Below are 19,597 nucleotides of genomic sequence, written 5' to 3'. Positions count from 1 at the left end.
AAAAAAGGGGCAGTTCCTACGAGTGGCGAGATGTCTCCTATTGAAAGTAATGGAGCTTGGTGGAAAGGGACACTTTGCTTCGTGGAGTGAAGTTGGCAACGGGGGGGGGTCGCACTTTAAAAATTAAATCCTGCAGCCAATATAAATCACATTACGCTGCTTTCTGCGTATAGCATCTTACAATCGCCCAATATTTTCATATGCATGTGGTTTTCTATTAGGGTTATAAGTATTTTGGGCATTAAGAAAACTCGCCAACTTTTAGTATACAAGAAAAAATTGTGAGATCTGTAGTGTGAAAATCTTTACATAATTAAGCTGGGATTAGAGAGACAATTTCATATACGCCCATGTTCAGCCCATTTTACTAAAAAACAATTACACTTTGTATTTTGTACTTTTAAGTACAAATTTCTAAGTGATTTTTGAACATCCTGTGTACTTAAATTACAATTTACGCTGTGCATATTTAATACAATTTATTCCTGTGTAATTTACATACAAATTTTACGTTTTTGATAAAATACAATTTTTTGGTGAAGAATTTTGATTTTTGATGCACCTTAACAATGCAATTTTTTTCTGCATATTTTAGTGTGAATGGTTCAATTATTTATTTTGTAATACAAATTTTATTGTCCACTTTTGTAATGTCCTTATCTAAGCCCCATATGAAAATGCAGTATATATGCCTTAGCGAGACACCAATGCTTTCAGGGTAAAAAGTGGCTTTAGATCTAGAATTCAGAAGTACTGGCAAACATTCTTTAATCATCTTGCCATCCCAGAGACATTTAGATCATGGGGCCTTATGTATTGGTCTACAATTTACAAACAGATATAAGATAAGGAAGCAAGTGTGTGTACACAAAGTGATAAAATAATGAGATCTTATTTTACCTGAAAGCTCAACCCGTTTTAATAGGTTGTGGTTTCAAAGCAGAAAACAAACTATTTTATATTCACAAATAAACCTAAAAATGCAATTTCTCATATATTTTATACTCTGCAGCTGGTATATATGTATTTGAAATACATTAAGGGGAAACATATTTTACAGTATACTGTCCCTTTAAACTCCACCACAATTTGCTTTATTTTGACAAGACAATCTGGACTTGAGTCTGCAGACAATAAGGGAAATATGTAGCCTAAAGAATTCAGCAAGGTGTATTTGACATTCTGAGAATTACGAAATCCCCACTTTTCAGAGCTAAATTACCTGAAAGGGGGCAAAATATATAATGAACGTATATTGCAAAGTTGTATCATTACGCATAATTTAGCATTTTATATAAACATCTCTAGATGTTTAGGGTTCCTTTAACCCCTACATTTAGTACTTTTATGCAGCTACCATCACTAGTACTTCTATCAACAGTATTATCTTGTTGCCACAATTTGTTTAATTAACAAAAAAAACAAAAACAGAGGTATGAGAAGAGAGTGAATTCAAGTTGCATATCTTTTTGAATACATACTAAAAAAATTAGACATGATATGGATAATGTATTAAGGCCTCTCAGCTTCAACAAGTAACAGAAACATTTTTTTTTATCTAAAGAAAACAATATTTATAAGAAAAAACATTTTCTTTGATATCTATGACAAAGTGTTCCTTTCTCAATATACCTCAGTTCTTTAATGGAATTTGTTGTGATATAACCTACATGTATACTTACTTTCTACCCATACCATATGTATCCTTTCACCAGAAACATTTGATATAATTCATCAAAAGTACTAACTGATTCAATACTATTTTTATAATAATTGCATTCACTATGTATAGCTAAATTTCACTCTGTCAGCATGTGCAACTGATAAATCAATCTATATATGCACGTTTAAAAGAATATTGTTATAATTTAATTTTTTGTGAAATAAATTCAAAATATATATTGTATAAATCCTTGGACTCAAGAAGCATATGAAATACCCAGAAAAATTACCAGTATCACATTTAAGAAGAGGATAATACATCTCATACAGTTCACAGTATGGACAATAATACCTTTAGAATATGGGTTGCACTCAACTGGACCCTTAATAGTATTATCTGATAGTTTATATCATAGTTTCTCAATAACATACAATACTACAAGATGAGAAGTTTTGTAGATTTGGAAGTGTCCAGTTAACTTTGTGGTTGAGGACTCTGTTCCAAACATTCAACTTCTTCTTGGCTATCTGCTGACCCATCTTGATTTTCGTGATCACTCAGCTGTCCCTCTCCAGACTCCAGAATGGTAGGCAGGTTTCCCTGTTTTGGGCTACGCTTCTTGAGGCTAACTAAAAAGGGCTGTGGCAACGAGAAGATGTCCACATTATTTCCAAGGTCAATCCAAGTTATGCTGGGAAATTTTTTGGGGTCCTTCAAGACTTCTGTCAATTCCCTTAGAATTGCTTTGGTCAACCGGTTGCCATTGAGAGCCAAAGTAGAGAGGTGGGGAAGAGAACTTAGGATGGGCAGGATATGAAGGAACATATCATCTGTAATTTCAGTGAAGGCAAATTCCACATTCTCCACATGGTCTGAGTGATGCTGAAGGTACAGAATCACACGCTCCAGGTCTTTAATAGTGAGGTGAATTCCTGAAAGATCTATTGTTCCATCATGAAGCTTCGCTGTGAGAATGGCTTTTAAGCTGCAAAGAACCACAAGAACAAATATCTTAAAGTAAAATTAGTTTCTTGCATAAATGAATTTAAGTCAAACTTAACAGGCAATGCATTAAATATTAATAAAGGCATTATTATTATAGAAGTCATGTTAGCATATGAGAAGTGTGTGATTATGACATTTTTATTTTACAGTGCTCAGAACCCATTCAAGAATACATTTGAGTGACAGTTGCTGGTCTGGATGTATTAAATTTGCTAAGAATGTGAGCTAAAATTTAAGATATTAATTAAAATGAATGTCAAGTTTGATGAATCAGTGCCTGGTTTTTAAAAACCCTATTAAAAACAGGGTTACTTTCATTCATCAAACTTTACATTTCACTCATTTTGTTAAAATACTTACCTTTTAATCTTGAAAGCTGCTCTAGCGATTCACCCTCCTGTCGTTCGTCACTTTATACGTCAGCAATGATGAATACAACATCCTCCAATCACAGCTTCCCCCCAGGGGAATCATTCCCTGAGGCGACGCCGTGATTGAAGTAAGCCAGATTCATCATGTTTGCTGTATGAAGAGGCTTGCTATGGGCGGGGGAAGCACTGGAGTGGCTTTCAAGATTAAGAGGTAAGAATTTTAACAAAATGAGTGAAATGTAAAGTTTGATGAATGAAAGTGCCCCTGTTTTTAATAGGGTTTTTAAAAACCGGGCAATGATTCATCAAACTTGACATTCACTTTAAAGAGAAAAAATCCAGCTCACTAAAGGGTATTCACTATATTTCACATAAAGAAGAGCAATGCAGTACAATAGAGAAGAACATTATATCTGAGTTTATTTCACTTCATACATTTAACTTTTCATTTTTAAAATACAAATGTAAAAGCATTCACATTTATCTATGTTACATTCTCTAAGCATTTGAAGTTGCCTCTAAACATAAGACTAGAGATAAAAAAACTAGAAGCAAATACAAGTTAAACAAATGAGCTGGAAAATAGTAACAGTTAGATATAAATTCAAGAGATAGCTAGAAATGAGGTTAGAGTCAGAAAGAGAGAATTTGAAATAGGTCGCAAGGGAATAGCGTCAAGCTTAGAGTTGGTAAACAATGTGTCTTCTGTAACAGCTTATTGTGGTGATGGGCCAGGGTAGGTCTGGGTGCTTGCTGTAGGAAGGACATGCCATGTCTGGTCTTGTACAGTTGGGAATAAATGTGCAGGAGAATATAGAAGGAAGTTTAAAGTGGGAATAAGTTATTTGTTGCAAACTGGAAATAGCACATCTTTGATTTACTAGGTAAGTATGATAAAAATCAGTATCTGCACCATCCTTGAACTCATCTCAGTATAGTAGGCTAGGTTAAAAGGCCATTATTGCTAGAAAATGACATGCTCTAATCTGTTATAGCATGTAATTTTAAGACTATCAACCTTACAAAACTGTGTGTTTAACCCTTGCAAAGGTACAGTAGAAATACAGCTCAGGACTTGCAGAGCACTGCTGGTCCAGAGTAGAAAACGTTGCTGATCCAATCAGCAGTGCTAGTAGCACAACTCTCATGTTGAACTACTGCTGCTGATTGGATAAGCAGCATTTTAGCTCGGGACAAACAGTATTTGTGTTGTATGTTTAACCCTTTTGTAAGTGTTAAAAAGACAGTAGTGCAGGGTCACTAATCTTAAAATGACATGTTTTAACAGATTAGATCATGTCATTGTTTTACCATAATGGCCCTTTAAATGGATAGAATGGTTAAAATTTAAATGTGCATAAAGGCATTTCAATTTGAAATAGAAGCATTTATTGCAATATACTTCCAAAAAGTTATTACTGTTTTTTTGTGACATACGCACTTCTGTGAGGGCCTGTGCCCAGCATTCAAGTTCAGTGAACTGGTGATGGTGTGTATTGCTTCTGTGAAGATGTAATTTGTGTCATAGCAACCATCACTGACTCTCTGCGAAGCTGTGGTGTTTGAATACTGGTGCACGAGGTAGTAGGGTTATCTGCTTTTTATTTATAATTACTGATTAAAAGTTAACGGCCAGATTACGAGTTTTGCGGTAAGAGGGGTGTGGTGCTAACTTACACGTTATTGTCACCGCTCACTTACCTACAGCGCTGGTATTACAGGTTTTCTTAAACCCGGTGTTAAAAGGCAAGAAGTGAGCGTAGATCAAAATTGAGCTCCATACCGCACTCCAATACCAGCGCTGCTTAAGTCAGCGGTGAGCTGGTTGTACATGCTCGTCCACGATTTCCCCATAGACATCAATGGGGAGAGCTGGCTGAAAAAAAGTCTAACACCTGCAATAAAGCAGCGTATTGCTCCGTAACGCAGCCCCATTGATTCCTATGGGGAAACTAAATTTATATTTACACTTAACATCCTAACATGAACCCTGAGTCTAAACACCCCTAATCATACACTTATTAACCCCTAATCTGCCGCCCCGACATCGCCGACACCTACATTATATTTATTAACCCCTAATCTCCCGCCACCAATGTCGCTGCAACCTACCTACACTTATTAACCCCTAATCTGACACCCCCAATGTCGCCGCCACTATAATAAACATATTAACTCCTAAACCGCGCACTCCCGCATCGCAAACACAATTTACATATTACTAACCCTTAATCTGATGCCCTTAATATCGCAGCCACCTACCTACATTTATTAACCCCTAATCTGCCGCCCCCGACATCGCCACCACCTACATTATACTTATTAACCCCTAATCTGCCGCTCCGGACATCGCCACCACTTTAATAAACATATTAACCCCTAAACCACACTCCAGCATCACAAACATTACTTAAATATTATTAACCCCTTATCTGCCACCCCCAACGTCGCTGCCACTATACTAAAGTTATTAACCCCTAAACCTAAGTCTAACCCTAACCCTAACACCCCCTAACTTAAATATAATTAAAATAAATCTAAAGAAAACCTACTATTAATAACTAAATAATTCCTATTTAAAACTAAATGCTTACCTGTAAAATAAACCCTAAGCTAGCTACAATATAACTAATAGTTACATTGTAGCTAGCTTATGTTTTATTTTTATTTTACAGGCAAGTTTGTATTTATTTTAACTAGGTAGAATAGTTACTAAAAAGTTATTAACTATTTACTAACTACCTAGCTAAAATAAATACAAATTTACCAGTAAAATAAAACCTAACCTAAATTACACTAACACCTAACCTTACACTACAATTAAATAAATTACCTAAATTAAATACAATTAACAAAATTTAATACAAATACCGAAATTACAAAAACAAACAAACACTAAATTACACAAAATAAAAAACAAATTACAAGATATTTAAACTAACTACATCTAATCTAATAGCCTAATCAAAATAAAAAAGCTCTCCCAAAATAAAAAAAAACCCTAGCCTAAACTAAATTACCAATGGCCCTTAAAAGGGCCTTTTACGGGGCATTGCCCCAAAGAAATCAGCTCTTTTACCTGTAAAAAAATACAATCAACCCCCCAACAGTAAAACCCACCACCCACACAACCAACCCCCCCAAATAAAACCCTAACTAAAAGAACCTAAGCTCCCCATTGCCCTGAAAAGGGCATTTGGATGGGCCATGCACTTAAAAGAGCATTTAGCTCTATTGCAGCCCAAAGCCCTAACCTAAAAATAAAACCCAACCAATAAACCCTTAAAAAAACCTAACACTAACCCCTAAAGATCCACTTACAGTTTTAAAGAGCCGACATCCATCCTCAACGAAGCCGGGAGAAGTCCTCAGCGAAGCGTCAAGAAGTCCTCAATGAAGCCGGGAGAAGTCTTCATCCAAGCCGGGAGAAGTGGTCCTCCAGACAGGCAGAAGTCTTCATCTAGACGACATCTTCTATCTTCATCCATCCGGCGCGGAGCGGGTCCATCTTCAAAACATCCGACATGGAGAATCCTCTTCTGCCAACGACTACCCGATGAATGTAGGTTCCTATAAGTGACGTCATCCAAGATGGCATCCCTTAGATGCCGATTGGATGATAGAATTCTATCAGCCAATCGGAATTAAGGTTGAAAAAATCCTATTGGCTGATTGGATCAGCCAATAGGATTGAACTTCAATCCTATTGGCTGATTGGATTAGCCAATAGGATTGAGCTCACATTCTATTTGCTGTTCCAATCAGCCAATATAATGCAAGCTCAATCCTATTAGCTAATATAATCAGCCATTAGGATTTGAGTTCAATCCTATTGGCTGATCCAATCAGCCAATAAGATTTTTTTCAACCTTAATTCCGATTGGCTGATAGACTTCTATCAGCCAATAGTAATCTAAGGGACGACATCTTGGATGTCGTCACTTAAAGGAACCTTCGTTCATCGGGTAGTCGTCGGCAGAAGAGGATGCTCCGCGTTGGATGTTTTGAAGATGGACCCGCTCCGTGCCAGATGGATGAAGATAGAAGATGCCATCTGGATGAAGACTTCTGCCCGTCTGGAGGACCACTTCTCCCAGCTTGGATGAAGACTTCTACTGGCTTCGTTGAGGACTTCTTGCCACTTCGCTGAGGACTTCTCCCGGCTTCGTTGAGAATGGATGTCGACTCTTCAAAACTGTAAGTGGATCTTCAGGGGTTAGTGTTAGGTTTTTTTAAGGGTTTATTGGGTGGGTTTTATTTTTAGGTTAGGGCTTTGCGCTGCAATAGAGCTAAATGCCCTTTTAAGGGCAATGCCCATATAAATGCCCTTTTCAGGGCAATGGGGAGCTTAGTTTTTTTTAGTTAGGATTTTATTTGGGGGGTTGGTTGTGTGGGTGGTGGGTTTTACTGTTGGGGGGGTTGTTTGTATTTTTTTTTTACAGGTAAAAGAGCTGATTTCTTTGGGGCAATGTCCCGCAAAGACCTTTTTAAGGGCTATTGGTAGTTTAGTTTAGGCTAGTGTTTTTTTTTATTTTGGGGGGGCTTTTTTATTTTGATCGGGCTATTAGATTAGGTGTAATTAGTTTAAATATCTTGTAATTTAGTTTGTTTGTTTTTGTAATTTAGGTAATTGTATTTAATTTATGTAATTGTATTTAATTTAGGTAATTTATTTAATTGTAGTGTAAGGTTAGGTGTTAGTGTAAGACAGGTTAGGTTTTATTTTACAGGCAAGTTTGTATTTATTTTAACTAGGTAGTAAATAGTTAATAACTATTTAGTAACTATTCTACCTAGTTAAAATAAATACAAACTTGCCTGTAAAATAAAAATAAACCATAAGCTAGATACAATGTAACTATTAGTTATATTGTAGCTAGCTTAGGGTTTATTTTATAGGTAAGTATTTAGTTTTAAATATGAATAATTTAGTTATTAATAGTAGGTTTTATTTAGATTTATTTTAATTATATTTAAGTTAGGGGGTGTTAAGGTTAGGGTTAGACTTAGGTTTAGGAGTTAATAAATTTAGTATAGTGGCGGCGACGACGTTGGGGGCAGCAGATTAGGGGTTAATAATATTCAACTAGTGTTTGCAAGGCGGGAGTGCAGCGGTTTAGGGGTTAATATGTTTATTATAGTGGCGGTGATGTCCGGAGTGGCAGATTAGTTGTTTAATAATTTTATTATAGCATTTGCGATGCGGGAGGGCCTCGGTTTAGGGGTTAATAGGTAGTTTATGGGTGTTAGTGTACTTTTTAGCTCTTTAGTTATGAGTTTTATGCTACAGCTCTGTAGTGTAAAACTCATAACTATTGACTTTAGAATGCGTTCCGAATCTTGCGTGATAGGCTGTACCGCTCACTTTTTGGCCTAAAAAAAAAGCTTGTAATACCAGCGCAATGGAAGTCCCATTGAAAAAATACTTTTTTTACGAAAATTGCGTGTTTATTTGCGGTACGCCCAAAAAAGTGTGTGGGACAGCTGTACCTACAAGACTCGTAATAGCAGCGGTAGTAAAAAAGCAGCATTATGAGCCTTAACGCTGCTTTTTTACTCATAACACAAAACTCGTAATCTAGCAGTAAGTTTTAAATCTGCATTTATTCTTAAAGAGGAAGAATGCTATAAACCCTTACCTTTCTCCCCAATCTTTTTGGGGTTTGTTGGTAGCACAGATCCTATCTGTTATAGTAGGTCTATATTTTCTCTTTTTCATTATATCACTATATCATAGCGCTAGTTACACTCCATTTGTAAAAATAATGAGTAAACAAGAAGCCAAAAGCAGAGGGTACTTACAATATACAAGCCACCAAATAGTGTCTATACGCAGACTGTGGCCTGTGATTCCCCCAACTCACTCAACTATTTAGTTGCAGTATTATTACACAGGCTCCATCCCAGTTAAAAGCCCATGTATTAAAACAATGTAAACATGTGCATATATTTAAATATTTAATGCAGTCTGAAGTGGTCAACAATAAAACTGAATATTAAAAACGTATTAGCAAACACACAAATCAAACCACTGACAAGGAAATTGCTGGGTTGTTACTAAATAGTATAAATATGAAAACCTTTGCCACCTTAAGAGTAAGATTTTTAACAGCATATACAGATCAGTTACATTTGTTTGTTGCTCTTTACAGGCATTGTTCATGTATTGTATTTCTCACTAATGAAAAAATAGAAAAATATTATTAATTTTACCATCTAAAAATAAAGGTTCACATCCTGTGCTTATTCTGGTTATGTACCATGCAGTCTGGTGGATGAATAGATGGATGATAGATGGATAGACAGACAGACAGACAGATATATAGGTAGATAAAAAGAAAGAATATACAGACAGATAGATATACTCACAGACAGACTGACATATAGATAGATTGATAGATAGATAGATAGATAGATAGATAGACTGATACAGAGGCGTAACTAGAAACTTCAGGTCCCTGGTGCAATAATTAATGAAGCCCCCCCCCCAAACAAAAATATTTTAATTTATTTATTTGCAACATATAAAACACAGTAAACCATTTCAATACAAAGTATTGTTTATTTCAGACACACACACACTCTCTTTTACAGACACAGGAACACACACACACGCACACAAACTTTCTTTTATAGACACACAGGAACACACACACACAAACTCTCTTTTACAGATGCACAGGAACACACACACACACAAACTCTCTTTTACAGACACACACAGGAACACACACACACAAACAACACTTTTGCAATAACCAAGATAGCTTCATGCAGTTATCAGTGAACGAGTCTGTTTTGAGGATATGGAAAATAAAACCATTCATATTCTTATAGATGGGGAGAGTGCCTCTGAGGATACTAAGGAGAAGTCTATATTTTATATGCAGTTTCATGTAGTCTCTGCAAACTCTTAGAACTAGATAACTAAGAAAGACAGACGGCGTCGGCCCAAGCAGCATCCGGATCACAGCATAGTTAGAGTGGAAGTGAATCCGGGTAAAGGTCAACCAGAATAATCCAGCGGTATTGTAGCTGTATTTTTTAAAATATTTTTTTCTAATAAATTGGATTTTTTATGATAACCCTTGAGTACCTGCATCCTTTGTTTCTCTGCATTAGAACTAGATAACATTCCAGTTATAATCCTCATAACTGGTATTAAAGACGATCTACTTGGACTTAAGTATTAGCTTATGTTGCTGCTACCATTTGTGTATTTTACAACTGGAATGTTATCCTTTTCCTCTAGTTTTAATGCAACACTCATTTACTACTCTAGAAATACTTGAAATGCAGATCAGGAGCTATTCTCCTCTCACACATTCCATAGTTCAAAATAACAGTGATTTGATAAGAATCCCTATTCAACAGCAATAAAATATTTAAAATGGATTATTTAACAATAAACACAGAGCTATATACAGTAATCTCTCATATATATTATATATCTCCATGAAAACTTAAAAACTTTGCCATCCACTATAGTCAGAATAGTTTCAAAATTAATATTTTTAGGGGATACTGACAACCAACTTATAAGTAGTGCATAATTTACTGTTTATAGGGGGAGGTCTTCTTTATCATTAAGCTTTTTCAGAGGGCACATGTAAGAGTTAAAATAAACAACACTGCTTCTTCTTATCACAACGTATATCTCACTCACCTGTGCTGTGTTACATAGGCTAGGCATAAGTGATATTGTGTGTTGTTGGTCAGAAGGACCCTAGGGCTTATCATTAAATAATGGGGACATCAGAATAGCTCCATCATTGTCCAGAAGCGACAGAGTAGGCGGCTGGAGGACACCATGGTGGAGAACCAGAAGTCAGGTGGGAGAGTGAAGGGGCACTGTGAGACTCCAGGAGTGGGACAGAGAGAGGGCCATTCATAGCTGGCATCTGGAAGCCAGAGCAAGCATGGAGGCCATAAACAGAAAGGAGCTGCATGTCGGCTAGCTCGTGCCAGTGAGGGTGGAGGCGGCTCACAGTAGCTCCTGCTTCTGTATGTGACCACTCCTGTCCTGGGCCCTCCTCATGTCCTGGGCTTCCCACCTGCTTGGACCCCCTTGAGTGATAGACCTCAAGGACCCGGTTGTAAGGTGACTTCACTATGGAACCAAGTCTGCAATTTAGCTTGATATGAGGACAGCCACAGAAGTTTATTGTGCATCAATCGTGCTCTTCCCTTTTACAAAGACGAGCGCGCTGTGCACACACACTTCTGGACCAGGTCACAAGGGGCCCTCCCAGAGTCGCCAGCCTCAAGGGGCCCGGTCGCAGTCGCGTCTGTTGCGACCGCCGTAGTTCTGCCCCTGGACTGATAGATAGATATACTGATAGATAGATGATAGATAAAGTAAGATACAGTGCCTAGAAACTGTGCTTGTCCTGTTTATAAAAAAAGAAAGGTTAATGGATAGGTAAAAAAAAAGAAAAAACTTTCTTTTCAATGTATATTGAAGGCATGGAATCCACTCTTAGTTATAATGAGAACTCACACTTTTCACATAAGTGTAAACAAGACTATGGCACTATCTTATGGTTAGAGGTTAATAACTTCATATGCCATTATCACATACAGAAACATAGAACAGAGCAATATGGCACATACATTCAGAAATGCTGATACTGAGTATGACACAACTTTACAATCTTTATCTCATCTTTTCTTATTGCAAAATGTGAAATAAGTACATGTGATTGTATTACTATTCTGCCAAATACTTCTGAACATACACTGATACAAATAGAGCAACGATGACTGCAGACTAAGTTCTACATGTGTCACAATAGTTATACATTTTACATTCTGCTATAAAAGTTTTGACTTATTACCAAATGTTTCTATGCAGATGATAGCATTTAAACGGCTAGTGACCATTTTAATAGTGTATAAAAATATGTTTTTTGCATACATTACAGATGTCAATGACCTCTATTTGATTGCGCCATGAAAGTAACCTTCTTACATGTGTGTTACAGTAAAGAGATGTAACCGTTATTACGTAACCGCTAAGTTCTATTTTTCCTTAGGCTCAGTATAGTTGACCTACACATCCTTCAGATTAAGGGCCAGAAAGCTTTGTTGTTATGTACTTGTAAACATTTAATTGCACTGATTTCTTGTCTGCTGTGATGTACACACACATGTATGCACTAAGCAGCTTATCTATACACCGGTGAGAGCGCATTAAAAAATAGAGATTTTTAAAATTGCATTAAAATAAGCAGCCTCTGAGTGCTTGAAAGCAGAAGGCATAATCCAGTCAAGTATGAGCTAAGCTCTTTTGATTCAGTCGGTAAATGGCTTAGCTATGAAGTATAAATGGAAATACTATTAGAAGGGCCTTTTCTGCAGGGCTGCCACCTGGTCCCAACTTAACAATATTTATAAGGCAGTGATTGTTTAAAAACAACCAAAGTATATTTATATACTTGTAGCTAACTGTAGTCTCCCTAGGAAACAAAACATGACCGCACCTATGGACTAGAATAAGTGCTGAATAACCTGGGTGCATTTTCCATAACCTGGTTTATAAATCCACACTGGGCACCCAATAGCTGTAACTAAATACTCAGTTATATGTTTTTAGTATTTGCTGCTTTTTGAATGTAAGGCAGTTGTTTTTGTGTTTTAATCACTAGTGGATTTTGTACCTATAACAGCCCTAACAGACAGACTGACTGCGTGAAGATAAAAATCAGCCTATTTGGTATATATGGCACTGAAAAGTAGATTTATTTAGAGGAAGCCTAGAGCACTCTTACTTTAACACTGAAAATATACACATTTGTAAATCATAAAAGCTAAATGGATAACAATTATTTTGAGCATGTTTTAAGCAAAACAAATCTCTACTTAAAGGGACACCAAGGGGCATATTTATCAAGCTCCGTATGGAGCTTAATGCCCCGTGTTTCTGGCGAGCCTTCAGGCTCGCCGGAACAGAAGGTCCGCCTGCTCTGAGGCGACGGACAGAAATCAACACGATTGAATACGATCGGGTTGATTGACACCCCCTGCTAGCGGCTGATTGGCCACGAATCTGCAGGGGGCAGCATTGCATCAGAAGTTCACAAGAACTGCTGGTGCAATGATAAATGCAGAGAGTGTATGCTGTCGGCATTTATCGATGTGCAGCAGACATGATCCGCAATATCGGATCATGTCTGCTCACACATTAATAAATAGGCCCCCAAATATCTTGAAATTATAAGACTTTCCTATAGTCATACAATAAATGAACATACCCAAAATGTGAAAACATTCTGAACATATTAGCATCTTCATCATTGCTGTAATTGTTTGCCAATGGTAAAACACACCACTATTTTTTTCACTGCATTGTTTTGCAGTATCTTATCACTTATGGTGAGGCCATTTAGGGATGGATATGAAGCAGGGTCTTGTGAAGTGTGCACAACTTTCGGGGTTAAAATGTAATTTCACTATAAAATAGAAAACTGTAGACAGAATTGCAGAGGTCTAAAGACCGAGACAGAGAGCGTATGCTGTTGGCATTTATCGATGTGCAGCGGACTTGATCTGCTATATCGGATCATGTCCGCTTGCACAATCATACATATGCCCCTAAAGCTGCCCTCAAGGAATTCTGTGTTCTATTTTTTTATTTCAATAATTATAATACAGTTTTGTGCCGGAAGTATCCTAAATATGTTTTGTGCTTGGTTTAGGACAAACAAATATAGAGTAAAAGTTATGTATTTAGTCTGTGTGTAAAAAGTTTATGTTTGTGATATCATTATATGTAAAACTATGAAAGATATGAAATGTCCCGATAGTTCAGGAGAGTGCCTTATTCCCATGTTGTAATTCCCCAATTCAAAATTAAATGCAAGCACTAAATATTTATATAATATAAAACAACATGAACTTACATAAAGACTTGTGGCTCCAGTTCACCAGAACTGCTTGTGCAATGTTAAATATCAACAGCGTATGGTGTCGGCATTCAGCGATATCTGTCGGACATGATCCGCTGAGCGGATCATGTCGGACAGACATTTGATAAATTGGCCCCATAGCGTCATCTTTAATTTGAAGTTGACAGAATCAAACCAAGAGAGGCAAAGGGGCTCTCACTTGGAAAGAAAGACTACATATATAGCACACAAGGGGTTAATGTATCATGAGTTAACATTTATTGTTGGCAAAATTAGATTGCAAAAAAGGGAGATAACTACTCAAAAAGTGAACAGTTGCTGCTCAAAGTTTAAAACATAACTTTTATTTGATGAAATTCACACATAAAACATAAGAAAATGCATAGTTAAAAACACTCTCAGAAGCCAAATAGCGGTCAAGTGACCTAAGTTCCTTGTTTATAGCTTAACAAGAGTAATTATATCATAACATTACCAACATACTAGAAAAAGCACCCTGAGGCTATCTAAAATACAGGAGCTCAAAGACTCCTCACCATTTCCCTAACGTCCCTGACATGTTGTCATCCTAACGGCTTTTCAAAGGGTGAGTGCGCCGCTCACTGACTGTACAATATCTAGCTATGACAGCTTTGAATGCACAGAAGCTTTGTTTGTTAATTTAGTAGTGTTTCATTTACCAGATAAGATGTTACATAGTAGCTCTATTTAACACACAGAAGGTATACTAAACCCCAGTGGGTGTGCACCTCCCACCAGCAACGTACAATTAACATACTATACTTAAGCCGAGAATACAGTGTTACTATCCATATCTGGTGGACACAATCTAACCTCCAGGCATACTGTATTGAGAGTAGGTTTAAGTAACTGAATACTAAGGCAGTTTCACTATCTTGCAGGACATTTATATATCATAGCATCCTTTTATTTAACCAACCAGAACTAGGGTCACTTGACTGCTATTTGGCTCCTGAGAGTGTTTTTAACTATGCATTTTCTTATATTTTATGTGTGAATTTCATCAAATAAATGTTATGTTTTAAACTTTGAGCAGCAACTGTTCACTTTTTGAGTAGTTATCTCTCTTTTTGCAATCTAATTTTGCCAACAATAAATGTTAACTCATGATACATTAACCCCTTGTGTGCTATATATGTAGTCTTTCTTTCCAAGTGAGAGCCCCTTTGCCTCTCTTGGGTTGATTCTGTCATTGCATCACTACATAGCACCTATCCTATCCTGTCAATATATTATAATTTAGGGACATAGTCCCTCTTTTTTAGTGGGAAATAGAGGGTTAACCAATATATACAAGTAGTGCCACTGGCCCTTTTTCTTTTTTAATTTGAAGTTATTTACATTCATAAATTGTGAAGTGAATTGTGCAGAAATTTGAACCCTTTCTATTCATGGGCCGATTTATGAAAGAGCCGACATGACACGATATAGAGTATCATGTTCGCTGCACATCGATAAATGCCGCCAGGATATGCTGTCGGCATTTATCATTGCACAAGCAGTTCACCAGAACTGCTTGTGCAATGCTGCCCCGTGCATATTCGCAGCCAATCGGCCGCTAGCAGGGGGTGTCAATCAGCCCGATCATATAGGATCAGGTAGATTGATGTCCGCAGCCTCAGAGCAGGCGTACAAGTTATGGACCACTGCTTCATAACTGCTGTTTCCGGCGAGCCTGAACAGGGGCATCATTCTGAGCTTGATAATTCTGCCCCATAGGGGCCTATTTACTATGGTGCAAGACGACATGATCCGATATAGCGGATAATGTCCGCTGCACATTGATAAATGCCGATAGCATATGCTGTCGGCATTTATCATTGCACCAGCAGATTCACGAGCAGGGGGTGTCAATCAACCTGATCGTATTCAATCGGGTTGATTTCTGTCCGCCGCCTCAGTGCAGGCAGACAAGTTATGGAGCAGCGGTCTTTAGACCGCTGCTTCATAACTGCTGTTTCCGGCGAGCCTGAAGGCTTGTGCGGAAACAGGGACATCATTCGGAGCTTGATAATTCGGCCCCATAGTCCCTTCTTTTTATCTGACCAAATGTAACTGGAAAAATTAACAATCTTAAATGGCTATTAAAAGAAAAAATGTCCCTGTGTTCAACCACCATGTGGATTTCTTCTGAATTCTTCTGTCCCAGCCGGGCTTCCGTAGAAATCCATAGAACACTGAACACAGTGACGATGGACGCTAGAGGATCAGTAACTAATTGCTGACCTTGGAATACATAGACCACCAGAGTGGCTTCAACACAGAACAGCACAGAAAGACTCATATTAACTGTGATATGCTAGTTTATATTTTAAACATTGTATGTGCAATTTTATGCGCTTAACTGCATTATTAAATAAAACATTTTACGTTTGAATCGGGGTGCACTGTTGTTTTTTTCGTTTCTTACAGCTTTTCTTTCAGCTTAGAATTACTATGGAACAATGAATAGACAGGGACAGTTTCCACTTAAATGTTACCACCTATCAGCAAGCGCTACCCAGGTTCTGAACCAAAAATGGGCCGGCTCCTAAACTTACATTCTGCATTTTTAAATAAAAATACCAAGAGAAAGAAGAAAAATTGATAATAGGAGTAAATTAGAAAATTGCTTAAAAATGCATTCTCTATCTGAATCATAAAAGAAAAAAATGTGGGGTTCATTTCCCTTTAAAGCCACATGATAATAAGATGTTGCCTTGATTCTGAAAACCCTGTGGATACCTCTGTGAAGATCCTCTAATAGCTTATGAAAGACTTATTTGACTAGCTACATAAATTGATTAGATAGAGTTGGGTTACAATCTACTTTCGGAACAATATGAATTAAGTTATTTGTAAAATATTTTATGCCATTTTTTTATGGATCTAAGGCAGTGGTGTATTTAGGTTTTGTGCTGCCCTAGGCACTCAAATGTATACTTCTATAACCATCCCCACCCCCCTCCCCAGGTTTAAGGCCTTTTTCTACCCATAATATTTTTGGTTAAGGTGTAAAATGACTTACGTATTTGATGGTCATAAACAAAAACCATGGTTCAAAATATTGTAAAAAAAACTATTTACAGAGCTGGTGTCACAGGAGCACTTTTTGTTGGTTACAAATTTTACTAGTAAATTATTATGCAATACAACTGAGACCCCAGAGAATTGTTCTTTCCATTTAAGTTGTCTCAGATATTTTTTTTCTTTTTCTATACAGACTACTTTTAGGACAGATATTTGTTCATTTTCAGTGACCATGGGGTAAACTCAGCACTTACTTTACATTTTTAAAAGATGTTTGCTTAGAGAAAAAAAAACAATATATATATTTACATTATGTAGATAATATGGATTCATATGTCAAAAACATCTAGAACATTCTAAATAAAAAGGGATATTATTATGTTTAAAATGTACTTGTGTATCATCTCACATATTTATCATGACTTAACCAGAAGAGAGGGTGTGAGTGCGGCAAACAATAATATAGATGTGAATGATTTATGCCAGTATCAACAGTCTGGGTTTTTTTTTTTTAACCTTTTACAGTGCTGTAAATAAAGTGGTATTTGCTTGTGTTGTGTGCAATGATTAATAATGTACTCTGCTGGGCCCAGGATACTAACCTGCATGGCTGCAGAAACTAAAGTGGTCTTCAGGCAGTCATGGGTTCTGCAGTACATATCACTGAGGCTGGACAGGAGCTGCAACAAGGAGCTCTCACCCTGCAGCCAAACAGCAGACTCGGGAAGCCATAGCCTGTACATTCTCCATCTCAACATTCCACTGCTTAGACTGACATCTCCGCAGCCGGCACTGTATCATGGACCCCCAAAAAACACTCCCCGGCCTTCAGTAAGTGATGAACTGCATGAGTCACATGAGCTGCGATTGAGCCTCATTTGCACTGAGCCAATTAGCTGTGAGCAGTAGGGAGCATGCAGATACTTGCAGGAGTCTGGACCTGGCACTCAGCTGCCTAATATGAAACAAGAGGGCTGTGCACACCAGGTGTCTGATGCTTGTCACCCCTTAAAGTCGGTCATAGCTTGCAGCATGTTAAAAAGTGCCGCCCCCCAAATCTGCCGCCCTAGGCAAGTGCCTTGTTTGCCTAGGCCATAATATGCCTCTGATCTAAGGTGATTCTGATGAAAATATTTAATAATAACTGCTATCCTCTTATAGTCTGGAGAGTACATTGCCATGTTTGTCATTCTGTGGGTTAACCCTAACCATAACCAGCAGCATTACTGCTATTGTAACATTACTGCATTACTGATGAGGAATCAACAACATTGTTGCCGCAATATTTTCGGAGCAATTTTATGGTCTGTGATTGCTTTACAATGACATTGTTGGATAATATTAATCACACTTGATACAGATCTGGTTATCAAAAATCAGTAACATTTGGTTATCAAAACACAGTAACGTTTGCTGATATATATATATATATATAATTGATTTATATACTTGTGACAGTTGAATATTTTTTTCTGAACGATGCTGTCATGTAATAAATAAGTTGTAACAGAGGATTTATCAGAGCCCACTGTATCTCATTTAACAACAATATTGTAACACATACTGGTACTTTTACAAATACTGGTACAAAACAGAAATATGTAATTTGTTCCTTTAAATGCCTCAATATAAGAATTGCAACCAAATTCCTCTTAACGTAATAGAAACACAAAACATTGGTTATGGATTATCTCAAGGGCATAATATACTTATTGACATCCACAACACATACCTGGGAACTTAGGTTAAGGGCCAACCTCGCTATTTTCCCAGAAAGGAAAGGGGTTTGGCATGGATGCATTTGGTGCAGTCCCCCTACACTGCTCCACAGCTTGTCACATTTTTAGTATTGCTGCCAGGATGTCAGATGGGAAACAACAGCAGACAGAAATATTAAGTTAAGGGCCTGCAGGGCAAGGGATCTCATCTGAGGTCTCATGTTGGTATTTACCTGGCATAGGAGCTGCAGAGCCAGGGGTCTGATCTGAGTTCTCATGTTATGTGCCTATCAGAGGAGCTGCAGAGCCAGGGATCTGATCTGAGATCTCATATTTGTATGTGCCTGTCAGAGGAGCTGCAAAGCCAGGGGTCTGATCTGAGGTCTCATGTTGGTATTTGCCTGTCAGAGGAGCTGCAGAGCCAGGGGTCTGATCTGAGGTCTCATGTTATGTGCCTGTCAGAGGAGCTGCAGAGCCAGGGGTCTGATCTGAGGTCTCATGTTAGTATGTGCCTGTCAGATGAGTTGCAGAGCCAGGGGTCTGATCTGAGGTCTCATGTTGGTATTTACCTGTCAGAGGAGCTGCAGAGCCAGGGATCTGATCTGAGGTCTCATGTTATGTGCCTGGCAGAGGAGCTGCAGAGCCAGGGATCTGATCTGAGGTCTCATGTTGGTATTTGCCTGTCAAAGTTGCTGCAGAGCCAGGGGTCTGATCTGAGGTCTCATTTTATGTGCCTGTCAGAGGAGTTGCAGAGCCAGGGATCTGATCTGAGGTTTCATGTTGGTATTTGCCTGTCAAAGGAGCTGCAGAGCCAAGGGTCTGATTTGAGGTGTTATGTTATTTGTCTGTCAGAGGAGCTGCAGAGCCAGGGGTCTGATCTGAGGTCTGATGTTATGTGCCTGT

The 19,597-nt window shown here is 37.7% G+C and overlaps 1 protein-coding gene across 1 annotated transcript in view; it reads right to left on the bottom strand.

The window, feature by feature from the left end:
• Window positions 1–466: 466 nt before the first annotated feature.
• LRRC75A (leucine rich repeat containing 75A) overlaps window positions 467–19,597 on the bottom strand; it is an 820,714-nt gene continuing 801,583 nt past the window's right edge. Inside the window, exon 4 of the mRNA XM_053706301.1 lies at window positions 467–2,648. Within this exon, the coding sequence (XP_053562276.1) occupies window positions 2,138–2,648 (511 nt within the window). The 3' untranslated portion in view covers window positions 467–2,137. The remainder of the gene's footprint in view (window positions 2,649–19,597) is intronic.

This window comes from Bombina bombina, chromosome 3 (assembly GCF_027579735.1).
Source record: "Bombina bombina isolate aBomBom1 chromosome 3, aBomBom1.pri, whole genome shotgun sequence".
Taxonomy (NCBI): Eukaryota; Metazoa; Chordata; class Amphibia; order Anura; family Bombinatoridae; genus Bombina; species Bombina bombina.
Note: the sequence above shows the minus strand (reverse complement) of the source record. Positions and strands in the feature narration are given on the sequence as shown.